The 18,690-nt window shown below is 35.1% G+C and overlaps 1 protein-coding gene across 16 annotated transcripts in view; it reads right to left on the bottom strand.

The window, feature by feature from the left end:
• RALYL (RALY RNA binding protein like) overlaps positions 1–18,690 on the bottom strand; it is an 820,624-nt gene that overhangs the window by 47,573 nt on the left and 754,361 nt on the right. For 8 of the 16 annotated variants that reach the window (XM_043977742.1, XM_043977737.1, XM_043977738.1 and 5 more), the window contains 2 exons: positions 7,365–7,564; positions 548–1,105 (listed from right to left, as the gene is read on the bottom strand). In XM_043977742.1, the coding sequence (XP_043833677.1) occupies positions 1,043–1,105; positions 7,365–7,564 (263 nt within the window). In that variant the 3' untranslated portion in view covers positions 548–1,042. Of the gene's footprint in view, positions 1–546; positions 1,106–7,364; positions 7,565–18,690 lie in introns of those variants that run through there. The other 8 variants (XM_043977749.1, XM_043977750.1, XM_043977747.1 and 5 more) reach the window with 5 other exon arrangements.

Below are 18,690 nucleotides of genomic sequence, written 5' to 3'. Positions count from 1 at the left end.
AAATGTAATGTAAAAACAAAATACATCAATAAAAGTTCTTAAGAAAAGTATGGCTACCATTAACAAGATTAAATAGCAGCAAATTCAAAAGTGATTTTTAAGTACTTGGGGACAAAATCAATAAATGATTATAAACCACTATGGTTAAAATGAATACATTTTTAAAGCACACCTAATGTGGTGTTCTAAAGCCAGGCTCTGCTCTTTTTTAATACAAGAACTTAATTAATTTGGTTATGAGAACTACACTAAACTTTGCACCAGTGTGTTAAATTTTTTTTATGTTTCTCTATTTTAGATAGTTCATGGAATCGATACTTCTAGGTCAATTACCCAAATACTACAAAACCTACTTTTCTTTCAATAATATAAAATCACATAGGAGTACTGGAAAATTTAATAATATTTTATTACATGTTTGCACATTTAAAATTTTTGCACAGTTAAATAACTCAATCAACTAATATTTTTAAGTACTTATGTGCTAGGCTATGTGCTAATGAATAATGAAGGCAAAAATAGCACCTGCCATCAAGAGCTTACATTCTAATGGGTGGGGGAAACAAAATATAAATAGCTGGGTACATACAAGATACATGCAGAATAGATGGAAGATAGCCTGCAAAGGGAAGGCTCTAGCAGCTTGGGAGACTCAGAATGGCTTTCCTGCATAAAATGGGATTTAAGTTAGTCTTGGAGGAAGCCAGGGAAACTAAGGGGCAGAAGTGAGGAACAGTAAGTAGGCCAAAGTAGCTGGAGTGAGGGCAGTGAAGTATAAGAAGACAAGAACGGTAGAAAGGGTCCAGGATACGAAGGACTTAAATTGCAAAACAGACATGTTTATGTTTGGTCCTAGAGATTACATTGAATTGCTGGATCTCATTGAGTGGAGGGGGAGGAGGAGAGAGAGAAAGAGAGGAGGAAGGAGGAAAGAGAAAGTGTGGGGGGAATTTATCTTCTGACCCTTCAACAGAAGTCTGAAGGAGAAGTTTGAAGAGTTCTGATAAATAAAAATCATTTAAAAATAAAACTTTCCTTTTTACTACAGTTCTCTGTTGCTTCCATCTTCTTTTCTGTCAAGAAAATAGTCTTTAGACTTGGAAGGCTGAAAAAAACAGACCAAGAGGAAATTGTAGCCAACATAGGTGAAAAAATAGTAACAGAACACGTCACAGCTCTAAATGAATTCAGATCTCTTGATCTGGAGTTATTGCACCTCTAAATAAAAAAAAAAAAGAATGTTATGACTGAATTCCTCTTGATGTCTTAAAAATGGGGAAAACAGGAGAGATATTACAAGACTAGAAAAAGTCAAATATCATGAAGACTAAAAAAGGTACGTTAATTCTAGAAACTAGAGACCAATGACTAGGACATCACTCCTGGGCAAAATTACAAAATTAATAATAATAGTTAACATTTATGAGGCACTTTAAAATTAGCAAAGTGCTTTACAATATTATCTCATTTTATCCTCAGAACAACCCTGTGAGATAGATGCTATTATCTACTCACTCTACTTGGTGACAGCCAGAAGTCATAGATTCTTGCCAGTGACAATTATCAAGACAGAGTTCCATGCCTCAGGCTTAACTGAGTTCCCAAGCCCACCTAGCTCCTGAGTCCATATTACATGTCAAGAGTTTCAGGTCTAAAGCTCCTGCTTGATAACAGCTATGATGAGTACTAAGATCCTATGAAAACTGTTGCTTCTATTTCTTTTCAGGTGTCTGGTACAGACCAACCACACTCAAAAATGTATATTTTCTAGGGCTCCTGTGTCAGATTGATTCACTGCCTAGGTACTTCCAGAATCTAAGTAAATGGAGGGCTCAACTGCTTGATTATGTATTTGCTTATCAATTCTTTGGTAAGAAGAAGAAAGAAGCAGTCTACCATATGTTTGCTTACCTCTGTGGTGAGCCAGTTCCACTGTGGCAAGGTGAAATGACTAGGGTTCACTGAAATACAGTGAATTTTGGATGGAGGAAGGGTTTTGGGAATTGGTGGGGAGCTCAAAGCTAATTTATCATTAGGTAAATCTATAAACCTACAAAGCTTTGATCAATGAGTAGTCACCATTATTCAAGGAGGGGCAGAGCAGAGAGATAGAAGATAATTGTTTTTTTTAAGAAACAGAGAACTAGCATCTCCTCAGAATTTCTGCACCATAGTATGCATGTACAAACTGCCAGAGTCAGAGTGAAATACTCTCACAGTTCAACAGGACAAGGATCATGGACAGTGGCACCACTTTGTGGTTAATCAGCTTTACAACTACTTGATGGACACATCCAATCGGATGTTTCACCAGCACCCCAAACTCCGCATATCCAAACTACAATTTATCACCTTCTCTGAGTTTGCTTCTTCTTTCAACTTCTCTACTGTGTTTTGGTTAATGGGATCATCTTCCTATCAGTCACATAGACTTGAAACATGAGTCATCTATCTTTCCTTCCTCTCATTTTCCCAGTCAATTACTTGACACATCTTATTGATACTATCTTCACAGTAACTATTAGCTGTCTCTTCACTCACACAGCCACCACTCTTATTCAGCCCTTTTCGCTTCTCCCCTTGACTAGTGTTGTAATTCCTTAACTGGTTTCCTTCTTTCAAGTTCTCCCCCTTTGAAACCTATCCTTCCCACAGCTGCAAAATTATTCTTTTAATGCATGATATACTACTTCAAAATCTTTAGGGCCTCCTTGTTGTCATTAGACTAAAATACAAATTGACATTTAAAAATCACTATCTGGTCACTTTCCAGATTTGTGTCACACTACTCCCCTTTATATAGTCTATGTTTAACCCAAAGGGGACTTAGAGCTGGTCTCACAGCTTGTTTTGTACTTTCCTGCTTTGGGACACTCACTCATGTTGTTCTATAGCACCTAAAATGCATTAAATCATAACTTTTCCCCTGATCCTCTAGCTGAAAGTAATTTTTTTCTCTTTATATTTTCTTATATCATGTTGTCACATTTGTCTTATAATTGCTTGTGTGTATATTAAATCCACTATATCAGATTAAAAACTTCTTGAGGGCAGAGACTATAACTTTTCAACCTTTTATCACAGGTGTCTGGCATGGAATCTTGCATAGAGTAGAAAATTAATAAATATTTGTTTACATGGAAATGGATGGCATGTGGATCTCTTAAATAATATTGTATATTTATATGACAATTAACAGTTTACAAAGTATCATAAACTATAATATTATACTTTCTAAAACTTGAGAATATAGGTAGCACTGGTGTGATTTCCTTATTTTGTAGGTGAGGAAAAGGAGGCTCAAAGGCTTCCTTCACAGCTGGTATGTTTTGGACCTGAGACTCAGAATCAGGTTTTTTGACTCCCAGTTTTTTTCTTTTCCCATTATTTCATGTTTTCAGTTCACCTCATCTGCAAGTCTGAGTTGGTGGTTTAGTGTTCCTTCAAATATGCAGAGATGTATGACAATTCTGTAAGCTCAGGTGATTTACTATTCAGCAGTGATGGCTGCATTATTACTCAGTAGATAGTATATAGGTCAAGATATTATTCATTCTAGCTTGACATTCTATTGCAAGTTCCTTCATGATTAGTCTTATTTTGATTGTGTCTAGTCAGCAAGAAAAGGAAAAATTATTCATAAGCACAATTCATAAAAGTTAGAGTTTTCTTGGCATACTTCAGCCATGATTTTTTTCCCCACGGTTATATGGCTTACATTGCAAAGTAAAATGACATACATAACCTAAATCATTTCACATACAATAACAATTGTCTCGGCCTGGGTGCTTATGTAAACTCTTGCTTTTTTCATCTTTTCCAGTGGTTTGGTTGGCTTCTGGGGATTCATCTCAGTCTCCAAATGGAGTTGGTTTTTTAATTTCTTTTTTCCTTTTCTAGTTTATGCAAGTTATAATAAATGTGGACTTGAAATTACTTGTTATATTTTACATAAACTAGAAAATTTATGGGAGTTTATATGGTTTGAAATTAAACAAGAATTCTCCCCAGAGAATTCTTCTTATAGTATTGCTACTAATATCATTCTGCCAGTTTGGAGTGTTTCCTTCCCCTTCCTCTATACCTATCCGAATCCTACTCATTGAAAGCCCAACTTAAGCTATCTCTTCCAAGGATCCTTAAATCTTTTAGCATTTATTTTTGGCCTTACACTGCTTTAAATTTTGTATTTATCTTTTGGTGTATTTTATTGTTATTTCTTTTTTCTTATGTTTATACCTTACTTTCCAATTTAGATTGATAACTCCTTGAAGTAAGAGGCTTTGCTTTATACACCTTTACATTTTCCACTGTGCTTTACACATTCTTCTGCACTTAGTAGGTGCTCAGTAAATGATTTGATTGTTATGCAAAAAGAAAGTGTGTGGTGCTGGTTTAAGAGATCATTCTATGTTTATTTTGCATCTCTATATAAAGCTAGTTCTTCTTCCTCTTCTTTTCCTCCTCTTCCTCCTTTTTCTCTTCTTCCTTTTCCTCTTCCATCACTTCCTCCTTCTCCTCCTTGATCTTCCTCCTTTTTGTTTTTTTCTTCTGCCTTCATCATGATCATATTATCATCATCTGAATTTGTGAAATCTAACCTAAACTGAGATTTAAGAACAGTGTATTTAATAGATGTCATCTTATGAAAAAAAATCAGCTCCAAATTTTGTGGAACAAAAAGTAACTAAATGTTGAGGCCTAGTGGAAAATACCTACACATCCTCCCTGTTGTCCTATCTGCTATTGGAATTGTCCCAGAGATGCCTTCAGAAGGTGAGCTTACATTGCAATACTTTTAATCAATTTAAAAAATCAGTTATTTTATCTACTTGTGCAAGAGTCTATAGAACATAAATTTAAAATAATAATGATGGGATAGTGATTTTCCCTAGGAATGTTTCAATTTGTACTCTAATAAAATATGAAAATAAGGTTATTAATAATAATAATAAAAACACATTTGTATAACATTTAAAGATTTATAAAATTTTTTCCTTGTAATAACCCTCAAAAGCAGGATGTATTATAGATATGCAGTGAGGTTCAGTGGCAAGAATACTGAATTTGGGATCAAGAGATCTGGGCTCCATTCCTGGTTCCACCACTTACTGTCTGTGTAACCTTGGGCAAATTATTTCCATCTTGGGGCATTAGTTCCTTTATCTATAAAATGAGGAATTTGGACCAGATTACCACTAAGGTTCCTTCAAGTTCTAGATCTATGACCCTAAAATCCTATATATAGTCAATTCTTAGTTATCTTACTGAAAGAAGCTGGCAGAGGTACAAATAACTATAAAATTAGAATTTTCAAATTAGAAGGGACATTTTTCTAGTTCAGTATCTTTATTTTATATATCAAGAAACTGATAACCCATTCATTGAAGTCAGTTCAATTCAAAGAACCATACATCATCTCTAAGATCCTTCTACCAATAAAAATTTTATGTGGTCTAATCAGGGGTGTGCTTAGAGCTGGCTTGTTTCAGCTCATGAGAGCTGATTATTAAAGTTTCAGTGTGAGCATTTATACCTCAGATATAGGCAAATGTTACAAAGCAGGGCTTCATTTATTGTTTTCTTGCTTGTTTAAAGAAAGTGATGGAGAAAATGTTAACAATATAGATTAAACTTAAAAGTGTGTCATGTATTTTTTCCTTCTGGAGAGCCTGAATATTCACCAAGGTTTTTAAGTCAGCTGTTTTCTAGATGTGAAATGGACCTTCTCAAAGGTCGAATAGTGAGGTAGTGTACATCTGGAGATACAAATGCAAGTTCCTTGACTCAATAAATATTTTCCAGGGATAAACCTGAATAAAGGTGATGCACCTATCAAGGGAACATTGACTACCAAAACAAATAGCAATAATAATATTTTAATTTATATAGTACTTTAAGATTAGCAAAGTACTTTACATATGCTATCTCATGCTGCAAACAAGCCTATGATATGGGTGCTATTATTATTACCATTTTATTGTGAGAATTGGAAAGGTACCCCCTGCTGGAGAGATACTGCAGGGAAGCTCCGCCATGAGGAGAAAACATGTGATTTAGAAGCCATGTGACTTTAGCGTCCGGAAGTTGGTGAGTGTCTGGAACTTGCAACATGTAGAGCCATCTGTTAATCAGGGCTGCCAACCAGTTCTCACATTATAGATAAGAGAATTGAGGCAAATGGAGGTTAAGTGATTTGCCTGGAATCATACTGCTAGTGTCTGAGACAAGATTTAAATTCATATCTTCCTGGTTCCAAACCTGGCATGCTAAACACTGTGTCACCTAGCTGTCTGGATTATACGCCTTCTCTACATCCCCCCTTCTTTGTATTAGCTGGGGCCTTAAACAATTTTATATCTAATGCTATGATAAATAAAATCAGACAAACAGCATCATCGACAGGTGTTTCTGGGTTCTGAGCTATAAGCATGGCCAAGGAATGAAGAAACAGAAAGGTACAGAGGTAAATATAAATATAACTGAAAAGAAAACAGATTGTGACACATTAAAATGAGAAATTATTTAGCCTGCAGGAGGAAAAAAAGAGGTGGGATCTTAGCCTTGGGTAAGAAAACAAAACTATGAGGCACAGATGCAAACAGCACAACAGCAGTCACTATAGTCACAGACCAAAATAAATCATCTTTATCCACATTATGTGAAAAATCATGCCAGCCACATCTGCAGCCTCACTCAGAATTTTTCAGCCTCACTCAGTAAAAATGATGGCTCCAGTTAGTAAGCATTATCAAGGACATGGGTAAGCAATATATCTTTTAGTATGTGGCAAGTTATTTCAGGGATGGTTTATTAATCTGTAACTCATTTTAAATCTCACTGACTAATGAGTAATTCCATACATGACAGAGCAACAGTAGGAGCAGACATCTGTGTGTGCCTTTTGGGAGATGAATGCCCCCTTTTCCCTTTTCCTCCAGATAGAGCCCTGTTCTTCATTAATTAAATATTTACTATCCAACATGTGCAAAGGCACTCTCCTAGCTAGGTGGTATGGTGGGCAGAGTCCTGGTCCTAGAATCAAGAAGACTTACATTCAAATCCAGGCACTTTACTAAGATGTGTTGATCTTGGTGAGTCACTTAATCTTTGTCTGCCTCAGGTTCCTTAATTGTAAAATGGGGACAATAATAGCACCTACCTCCCAGGGTTACTGTGAGGATAAAATGACATAATATTTGCAAAGAATTTGGTAAACCTTAAAGTGCTATATGAATATTAGCTACTATTAAAATATATGTGAATAACAGACAAGCAATAACCCTGGTTTTAAAATAAAAAAGGACTTGGAAATCTCATGTTAATTATGTGAACATTTTAGATACTAAATATTTAATTCATACCAGCTCATTACTTCCATCTTCATCGAAGTCCTCCTCTATGCCATCAGTCATCTCTTCTCCATCTCCATCTGCATCTGGTCCTCCTTCAATAGGTTCTTCTGTAGAGTTATCTGCATTCTCTGACACACATTCCTCTTGGTTCAGCTCTATGTTATCTTCCATTTGCTTCTTTTGAGCTTCTGAGGGAAAAGAGCAAATGGCTACCTTTCATAGTTAATGGTCTATTCTGATGAACCAAAAATATCTGAAGCAACATAATCCATAAAAGATGGTGCTGTACTCATAAGAATGTGAAGCTGATCATTTTTATTTGTTCATTTCTTTATCTCTCTATCATATCTAGCTAGCTAGCTATCTAATCTATTTTAGTTTTCTAGCCTATGATTTTGTCATTAGGTAAATGTGAACATATCAATTATATACAACTTCACTTAAACTGAGTTATGTATTGTATTTTTAAAACTCAGAACATTTAAAACTCAGAGAAATAAAGTAGTGGAATTAGTTGCCCCTGAGTGGGAGAAACATTTCCATAAAACAAATCATTCTGGTTAATATACATATATAACTTATAACAAATTTTAAAATATAATCTTTTATTTCAATAGGCACCTTAGAGACAGAATGAAAGCAAAATAATGAGTAAAGACAGCATGAAAAAAATAAATAGTAAACCCAATGAAAAGGGAGAAAGCATATAGGGAAGACCAAACCTAAATATGAGAAGCACATAAAAACATGTTGCAGTAGTTAAAGAATACAATTGTAGAATTGTTAACCATTTTTATTGTTGAGTAGTTTTTCAGTTGTGTCTGACTGTGACCTTATTTTGGATTATCTTGGCAAAGATACTGGAGTGGTTTGCCATTTCTTTCTCTAGATCATTTTAGAGATGAGGAAACTGAGCCACATAGGGGTTAAGTGACTTGCCCAGGGTCACACAAGCTAGTGTGTCTGAGGGCAGATCTAAACTCACTCAGATGAATGTTCTTGACTACAGACCTGGTGTTTTATCCACCGTGTCACCTAGCAGCACCATTTTAACTCTCTCTTTCTCTCTCACATACATACATATTAATAATACTACTAATAACAAGAATAACTTCTATTTATATAGGTTTTCCTAAGTTCTTTCAAGATTTATTATCATTTCATTAGAACATTACAATAACCATAAAATAGAAAATATTATAGTCCCCATTCAGGAGATGACTAAACAAAGATGAAGACCAATCAATTAATTTGCTCAAAGTCAAAGGGTTCTTAATTATAGACAAAAGAGCCACAACTATTAGAGGGAAATTCTATGTGAAAAATAAATTTAAATAATATAGGTTAGGGGCAGCTAGGTGGCGCAATGGATAAAGCACCAGTTCTGGATTCAGGAGGACCTGAGTTCAAATGGCCTCAGACACTTGACACTTATCAGCTGTGTGACCTTGGGCAAGTCACTTAACTCCCATTGCCCCACAAAACAAAACAAAACAAAACAAAACAAAACAAAACAAAACAAACAAATAAATGATATAGGTTAGATCCTGTCATTGATATTTTCTTATATTTTCAATTCCCATTCCAAATCTCATACATACTTCCCAAGAAGGGTCTTAATCATCACTAGATATATGAGAATATGCATATTTTATCTATGATATTTTTCTACATAATACTTCTTTAATATATCTAGGATGATGTCAGTTTATAATATTTAATGTTAATTATTTTTTAATTATGGGATTTTAGAGGTTTATTGCATTTTTGACATATTAAACATTTCTTAGGGCCTTCCTTTTCTTAATGTAAGTCAACAGGCCAATGTAAAGCAATTTGTTATTACATAGCCTTTCAGAATTACACCTACTGTTCTGCATACACACACACCTGATAATACCTCATATAGGAATAAGACTGGAGTATTTTCTTTAAAATAAAGAAAAATTCATTATCTATGTGCCTTGCTTTATATTTACTAATTCTGTGGATTTAAAACTAAGCAATTTTTAAGGCTGAAGGAACAGTGGTAGAATGATTGGCTACTAAATGTCCAAGGGTCTGGGATCTTATTGATGTTGGCTTTTCCCTCTAACAATGCCCTGCCCATTCCTTTCCTTTCATTATGGGACTCCTGCGCATGTCCTCCCTCAATCTTCTACAAGGGGGCCACAAAGGGAGCAAGTAAGCTATGCATAGGTTTACTTCCTATTACAGTCACATATCTCTTTGGAAATATATTTAATACTACTTTTTTGTATACAATTACACATTGGTAAAATATTGTAACCTGTTTAGTTCCACCATGGTGTAATCAGTTCTTTTTGTGTGAAAATTTAAATCTGATTCAGCAAAGTTTATGATATTCCATGTTATGTAGCAACATGGAATCATTAGAAGAATTCCTAAATTAAAAATGCCATCTCTTACACAAGGATTCCCTTGATCATCCATTGCCAGTTGTATTTTTTTTGTTTTTACCATGAATATAATTTGAATTTGTTTATGATTACATTTTCCTCAAGCAAAATAAAAGCCTCCTGACGTCAGGGCCAGTTTTCATTTTTTGTTTTTGTATCACCAGGGACTAGTACTTGACACGCAGTAGCCAGTAGATATTTAGCATTTCTAGAGATGAGAGGGCCTCCCTAGATTTTGTTACATAAAGAAGTGATTCAGTCACATCCATCCTTTAGGAAAATCACTTTGGCAGCTGAATGGAGGATGGATTGAGGAAGGGAGACCAATTAGGAGGCAATTGCAATAGTTCAGGTGAGGAAGGACTGCACTGAGGTTATAGATTTGTGAGTGGAGAGAAAGGGATGTGTATGAGAGATGTGGAGGCAGAAACAAGAGGATATGGTAACAAATTACATATAGGTGGTGATCAAAAATGAGGACATAAAGATGTTGAGGTTGTGAACTTGGGCTTCTGAAAGGATGGTGGTACCATTGACAGAAATAAGTTAGTTTAGCAGAAGAGAGGCTGTTAGGGAAGAGATAATGTTTTAGACATGTCGAGTGTGAGATACATACACGACAAAAATAATTAATTAAAGGGAACTTAGTAGATCTTTCCTTTTTTTTTGGTCTCTTTTTTGTCTTTCAGTTTCATCCTTAAATGTTTCAACTCTCTTTTTGAAGAAAGTATTAATAATATCTAGGAGTGAGGTTTCTGTATAGTTCAAAAACCTTTGGTCTTGGTTCTCCTGACTCTGCATCATATTCTACCATTTTTTGCTGCCATTCAATTTATATTTACCTTTACTTTGAAGCCATTATTAAAGAATAACATTTATTTAATTCGAAGGGTCTTATTGAATTTTTCATAGAATTTCTCTCCTTCTGTATCCTCTAATTGATGCTAATGAATAAGCTTCAATTATCACCATGGAGGTCTGTTTGCTTATGTTCATAATGAGATTACTAAGTAGCTGCTAATATATATTAAACATTTATCATGCATTTTCACATTTAAATTCCACAGACAACATAGATTAAATTATAAACAATATATGTTAAATTGAGAAAACAATTAATTGTAAATTATATTTATTAAGGGGAAAGGTTATATATAGGTTTACATAGTTTCACTGAATTAAACATATGATTAAAAAGCTTTTTGCGAAGGTGGGAGGGAAGAGTTATACTCATCACCTAATGCAGCCCAAAACAAATTCTAAAAGGGAAATGAATAGTTGCTTTAACTGTTGTAGTTGTAACTCTTCTTTTCTGTGGACACTGGGGAATTTTATGCTATAATGAAAACTGAAACAAGCACAGTTTTATTTATAGGCATTGATAGCAGAGAGCTGCTTTTTATAAAAATTGTTGGTCACTTCTGTGTATTAAAGAGAAAGAGATATAATGGAATTCATGGATTCAGTCACATATGAAAGTGAGCATGCATAGTTGTAGGCAACTTAAAACCCACTAAATCAGTGATCCTATTATTCTTTCCTTTCAAATATTTCTGATGTGTCACATAGACACAGGCTAGATTCTCCTGGCAACCGAATGGTTCCTTTATGTTTTGCCTTATAAATCTTTAATCCAATTGAGCTCCTCAAACTACTCTGAATTTCTAAACATTGGTGGGGAGAAAAAAGATTTGTATTAGACTTCACATACACATAGCTTTAAAGGAATGCCAAGCTTATGCAATATTTTAAAAATTATTTTGGCATGCAAGAAGCCAAACAAGAATGAATACAGTATTTTTGATGTAAAATATACACAGGTAATCTATTTAGAAAAATGGAGTAATTGACTGAAGAGGGAGATAAGTTGAGAGCTATAGAAATGATAATTCAAAAGGCTTAGGTGTGGGGCAGCTAGGTGGCACAGTGGATAGAGCACTGGCCCTGGAGTCAGGAGTACCTGAGTTCAAATCCGGCCTCAGACACTTAACACTTACTAGCTGTGTGACCCTGGGCAAGTCACTTAACCCCCATTGCCTCACTTAAAAAAAAAAGGCTTAGGCAAAATCCTCCATTGTTTGGGACAGATCTTCTCTTGGGGATTTATGGGAGGATATGGAAAATAATCTCACAGAATAAGAAAATATCGATGGGTTAAGATTTGCATTAGCACAGTGAGAATACACAGAGAAGAGACAAAGCATGGTGTAATGAATACAAGTGTTGTACCTGGAGTCAGGAAAGTTTGGGTGTAAAAGTCACACTTCTTACATTTATAAACTATGCGACTTTTGGCAAGTCACAACATTCTAAGTCTCAATTTCCTCATCTTTTAAATGGGGATAACAACTATGGTACCTATTTACCAGGCTTACTGTAATGTTCAAATGCTATAAGGATATGATTATATAAAGTACTGTGTAAACTTTAAACTTTAAAAAGCTATACCCAATATCCCAAAAATTTCAATGCTGTTTTATGATTTAGTAGATTAAAGAGACTTATGGGATGAACTGCATAACTGTACCACTATACAAGATTATGTGATGTGGTATACCCTATATTATTATGAGATCATGGACCTATTGTAGTACTGCAATACTGACAAATACACCAAGTGTAAGGAAGGTCTGTGTTAAGGTGAAATTGAACTAGTCAGAAATGATGAATTTGGAATCCTAAAAGTAGGAAGTAGAATCAATACATGTTCTCTAGGCAAAATAACCTAAAAGAATTCCAAGTGCTTCATGGTTTCTGTGGGATTTCACCAGCAGTGATTTTTGTTAGAGCCCAGAAATGAAATCCTCCAGTCACAAAGGATGACCGAGTTTCTCGAGAAATAATACATGAAAGCACATCTTATTTATTAACATTGTGATGACTAGCTTAATAATCACTTCTGTTCAAGAGGTACATTGGTATGACAAGTAAAAATGACTATTCGGGATGATAGTTTTTGTCATTCTAATTTAATAAAATGCAACAAAAATATTTGTTAGGGACATATATTAAATGACAGGAGGAGATAGAAAGTTTAGATAAGATATGATTACAACCCTTCATGGATTCTATAGCTTAGTAAAAGATATAAAAAATAAATGACTATTATTATTCATTATGATGCTGAAGGTTACATAATGTGTACATTGCAAAGGTGCAACAACTGTGCTAGGTGAGATCTTGCAGAGAATGTGAACAATACGGAGGATCAGCGAAGGCCCTACTAAAGAGTGGCAATGGAATTGAGTTTTTCAGAATGGGTAGAACATGGGGCAGCTAGGTGGCGCAGTGGATAGAGCACCAGCCTTGGAGTCAGGAGTACCTGAGTTCAAGTCCGGCCTCAGACACTTGACACTTACTAGCTGTGTGACCCTGGGCAAGTCACTTAACCCCAATTGCCTCACTAAAAAAAAAAAAAAACAAAACAGAATAGGTAGAACATATTTAGAAGAGGAGTCAAGATATTCCTGATATAAGTGAGTAAAGACACAGGAGCATGAAAGTGTAGGGAACATCATGGGATAGAGAGTAGTATTCACCTGTGCTGGGAAAAGAGTTTGGATTGTGTGTGGTGGACAGCTTAGGAAGCTAGAGAAAACTTTTGAAAAGAAAAGCAAATACTTAGAGGAGATTTTCTGGCAGTGGAATAACGGATTAATTAGAGATGGGAGAGTATGAAAATGAAGAGCTATTAAAAGAATGAATAAATTAATGAAAAAATATCATTTATTAAACACTTACTATGTCCCTAACACCATAAATAGAAAAAATTAGTGCCAGTTTTGCTCTCAATGAGGTTATAATCCAATTCAGAGAGACAACACATCAAAAATTCAGCAGTATGAATGATGGACAGGCCTAGATGTCCAAAGCATCCATCACAAACAGCTGAGAGTTACAAAAACAAACAATGGGGATTAGTCTGAAAGAGCTACCAAAGATGATCCATCCCATTTGTTGGATATGGCTAGAGGTACAGAGTTATGCCTTATATTTAGTTGATCAACCAGGAATCACAAAGGAAATTCTGCTTCAGGAGCTGCTATGAGCACATTAATAGGATATCTATACTGAAAAGACATGTCAGAGATGCAGCGTTGGGAGATCTGTCCAGTGCAGTTGTGCAAGTAAGTAAAAGTGTGACTTAGATTCTATTGGCCTCTAGGGCTAAGCTTCTTAAAGTGTGGGTCACAACCCCATATGGGGTCATGTAACTGAATGTGGGGGTCATGAAAAATTTGGCAACAATAAAATATATACATATGCATATATGCCTATTATATATATGTATATATAGTGTTATACATATAGTTATATATCTATTTTATATACTGGGGTTGCATAAAAATATCTCTGGCAAAAAGGAGTAATGTGTGGAAAAATTTCAAGGAACCCTGATCTAGGGAGTGGTTGGTTTTAGTAGGCATGGGTTTTTTTTTCAGGTAACTCTAATACAGGATATATTTGCTTTAATTGAGTTGGAAAAAAAAACAGAGAGAGAGAGAGAGAGAGAGAGAGAGAGAGAGAGAGAGAGAGAGAGAGAGAGAAATTGGGGAGGTAAGAAATTCTCCTTTCTCCTACTGCATATGTCATGTGAGAGTCTTTGACAGAAGGATTACTGAGAATGGGAAAAATGACCAAGAGATACAGAAGGGCATTATGGAGAGAATGGTTCCTTCTGAACACTGATTTTTCTCAAAATTTGAGTTAATCAATCCGTCAACAAGCACTGACACAACAAGCACTTGCTCTTTACTCTGCCAGGTATTGGTCATGGGAAGACAACAATGAAAGTGTTTGCTCTCCAGGAGGTTACATACCACAGGGGAGACAAAAATGTGTATAAGACCACACAAGTAGATACAGGAGAAGTATGCAGCAGTTTTAGAGGGAGACACATTAGCAGCCAGTGGGGTGAGGAGTCAGAGAAGTCTATATCAGTTCTCTTTTTGGGGAATGTGCTTTTGGCCTTTTCTAGTAAACTATTTCTAACATGGGTGGTGAAACAGAAATTAATACGAACAAGTTTTGTATCCTCTGAAAGGTGTCTTTTGTCTCTGGGCTATTACCTTGAGTGTTAGAGCTAAGACCACTTACTTACCTATCTATTCACCAATATACACATGGTTATATTCTTTTTTATATTATGGGAGGGCATGAATGTTTTTATCATTGGAAACATCTTGGTCAAGGATACTCCCTTAAAGAACTCAATGTATTCCAAAACCAGATCAAGAAATAAAAAATAAGGGTAAATAAATATCCCTGTTTTTATTGAATTATAGTGACCAGAATGACCAAGTAAGGAAAAGAAGTATTTCTCTTCTTAAAGGACAGACATTTGTTATAAAAAGCCAAGAAGGAAAAGGGTTTAGCATTATATTTCAAGCACCCAATTCAGGTATTTTGTATCTCCACAGATGATTATTATGTTAAAAGCCTTACCAGGTACAGAGACAATGAAATTGTTTGCTGGGTTTTATGTTTAAGGCATTTTTAAAATTAAATTGATTTTGTGTCTTTGCTGTTAGCATTAATTTAACTCATAAAAATGGCTGAGATAGCAATTAAGTCTTTGATATGTTGGCTTAATTACTAGTTAATTGCTATCTGAGTTGTATTTAACAGATGGTTAAAAAATGTCCATAGAAAAATGGTAACATTATTAAACAAAGCCAAACCAGTAACTGGGCAATTGTGTAAATGTTAACTTACATAAGTCTATTTTTTCGCTTCTTCTAAAGCTTCTTCTAAAACACCTGAACAGAGTTGAAATCAGAGTAATTGCTCCCAACAAATGCAATTATAGAAAGCTATACAGGAAACTTAGGAGCATAGAAGGCATCACTTTCAACCTCATCAGTCAAACATTTTGTAATTAAAATCATTCAATAAGCAATTATTTTTACTAAGTTTCTGTTATGTATTAGGCACTGTGCTAGGAGCTAGGGATACAATACAAAATGCAAATAGCTCTGCTTTCAGAAAGCTTACAATTTACTGGGGGATACAAAATGCACTTCAATAAAGAAACACTATACAAACAAAATAAACATGCAGTGATTTGGAGGTCAAGAGAACTAAAAACTGGAGGAATATGGACAAGACACTTAAAGAAAATGGCATTTGAGGAAAAGCTTAAAAGGAGATAGGGGATCTGAGAGGACAAGGTGATTGGAATGAGTGTGAAGGCCTTTAGATGTCAAACAGGAGAGTTTGTGTTTTAACCTAAAAGTCAAAGGGAGATACATAAGATTGTTGAGCAGAGTAGTGATATGATGAGATTTGTGCTTTCAGAATATTAATTCTCCATCGCACTGTGTGGAGGACAAAATATGGAGGGAAGAGATTTGAAGCAGGGAGACAAATTAAGAAGCTTTGTAAGAGTCCAGAAAAAAAGGTGATGGCTTGGACTAATACAAGTCTTCTTGAGTGAGAAGAGAGACAATTAGGAACCTTTCTAGCATATTAATTAAAATAGGGTTATCAATAATAAACACCATATATATATATGTGTGTGTATTTTATAGCTCCACATGCAATATAGATATAGTTAGAGAATAATATAAATTTGTATGTAAGAAGCAATATATCATGGATTCGGAATATGAAAAGTGTTGAATTTGAAGTCAGAAGAACCGTTTTCAAATCCTGTCTTTGGAACTTATTAGCTGTGTGACCCCTGGCAAGTCCCTCACCCTCTCAGTGTATCTAAGACCAAAGGTCATAGATTCAAAGTTGGAAGGGACCTCAGAAGTCTTTTCCTTTCAACTCCTTCATTTTGTGGATGAGCAAATGATTCTAAGAGGTTAAGTGATATGTACAAGATCATTCAGGTAGTTAAATATAGAAACACAGGATTTGAACCCAGGTTCTCTGATTCTCTAGATCCAATAATCAGTATCCTCATACTGGGAATCCCCTATAATTAAGACATTATATTTTATATACATAGTAATATATAATTATGTATGCATGTATAATTACATGTGCCTTTCTGTAGGTATATAAAACTATTGGTATCTATATATATACACATATTAAAAAAAACTAAGCTACTAATAATAAGTTTATATATCCTTCAAAACCTGTTTAATCTTGGATCTTTTCCCTCAATTTTCCCCCACTTCTTGAGATTACCAACCTACTACATGTTCCCGACTCAATTTCAGTGATCAGATCACAGCTTCATCTCACAATTCAATCTATATCCCACTTCTCTCTCCAATGTTTAAAATAGAGAAAGGGTAAAGGGTCTTCTTATATCTAGAAATGAAAGGGTCTTCAGAGGTTTTCAAGTCCAAACTCCTTAAGTTACAGGGAGGTTAAATAGTTGAAAAAATGGATAAAACAGAGGGGTCAGATTTGAACCTAAATCTCACTCCAAAGCTCATGTTCTTACTGGCCCTTCTTTGTTGATAACTACTTCATGTGAACTAAATGGGCATGTTCCCTAGGGGCTTCTTTCCCTTCTATTGGAAGAAAGGGAATCAGATTGAAGGGTGTCTTGTGGGCTTTTAGAGATTACTGAGATGGAAGAGCAGTGATAACAATGTGAAGAAAAGGTTAGACAGAAGTGGTTCATGAAGAGGAGTTCGATAAAGGTGAAGAAAGGAGAGGAGCAAGGGCATTGATAGATAATATGGTCATCTTTTTATTTAAGTTCTCTGCTTTGCACCTGTTACATTGGTCAGTTTCATGGTCCATTTTATATGAAAAGACACTGCTATGTTCTAACATAGGCTCTACTTAGATGACTGTCTATATCTCTTGCTTGAAAGATATAGTGAGAATATGTAGCACAGAGCATATCCTGTAATTCATTCAATATCTCCAAACCTCAAACAACAAATAAAATTGACATGGAAATAATACTTTAAATCATATTGTGAGGACATAGCCTCTACTTATTTGGTAACACTAAGGCTCTAATGATGAAAATCACATTTTTTTTTTCCTGTTGATTCAGCCAGGCTGTCAATAAGCATATATTGCAACCATAGCAAGTGTTAAGGGCTAAAATTCTAGCTAGTCTGTCTAAAACATCCAATGAGTGGTCGCCAATAAATTATAAGCTTTAGCAAGAGTTAGACTTTTAAGCATTTATTAAGGAGAATAAGAATTTGGTAAAGAGAGAGAAAAAGGCCTAGATTACTATGTATTAAAGTGAGAGCACATTTCTAGCTCCGCTCTCCACCAGAGTCCCAAGGAAAGAGAGCGAGACTGAGCGCCAGTCTCTTCCTTCCTCCTCCCACTAGCCCGCGTCACTTCCTGACGCCAAAGAAAAGACTCCTGGTCTTGCCCTCAAAGACCTTCACTTCATGGGCGGAACTCTTCTACAGTAAGTCTCCAGCAGGTGGCGTTATTCCAATCGTTACACAAGGGAACTGATTTACACACCCATGTTAACTTTGGAGGTTTCTGTTGTTACGGGGAAGGATTGTCCATATCCCTATCGTGGTCTATATTTTTAAGTCATGATTGTATGAATAATAATACATTCATATAGCAATGTAAGGTTTGCAAATCACTTTCCTCATGTACCTATGAGGACAAGCATTTTCATTCCCATCTTACAGATAAGGAAACTGAGGCTCAGAAAAATCAAGTAATGACCTATGTCCACACAACTAGAGCTTGAATGTGAAACCAGTTCTTTTTCACTATACTACATTGCTTCTTTTTTTTGCACATTTATCAAATGAAAGAAAGCTGGAGGGATATAATGCATAATAGACTCCAGATTAAAAAAGATAGGGTAGGATAAAACAATGAACTAAACCTAAATGTGAAATCTTGCTTTTACATTTAAAATAATCAATGGCCAAATTATAAGATGGGGGAGATTTGCCTTAGATATGGTGTATATGAAAAAACAACTGGTGTTGCTAAATTATTATAAGCTCAATATGAGC

This window comes from Dromiciops gliroides, chromosome 1 (genome assembly GCF_019393635.1).
Source record: "Dromiciops gliroides isolate mDroGli1 chromosome 1, mDroGli1.pri, whole genome shotgun sequence".
Taxonomy (NCBI): domain Eukaryota; kingdom Metazoa; phylum Chordata; class Mammalia; order Microbiotheria; family Microbiotheriidae; genus Dromiciops; species Dromiciops gliroides.
Note: the sequence above shows the minus strand (reverse complement) of the source record. Positions and strands in the feature narration are given on the sequence as shown.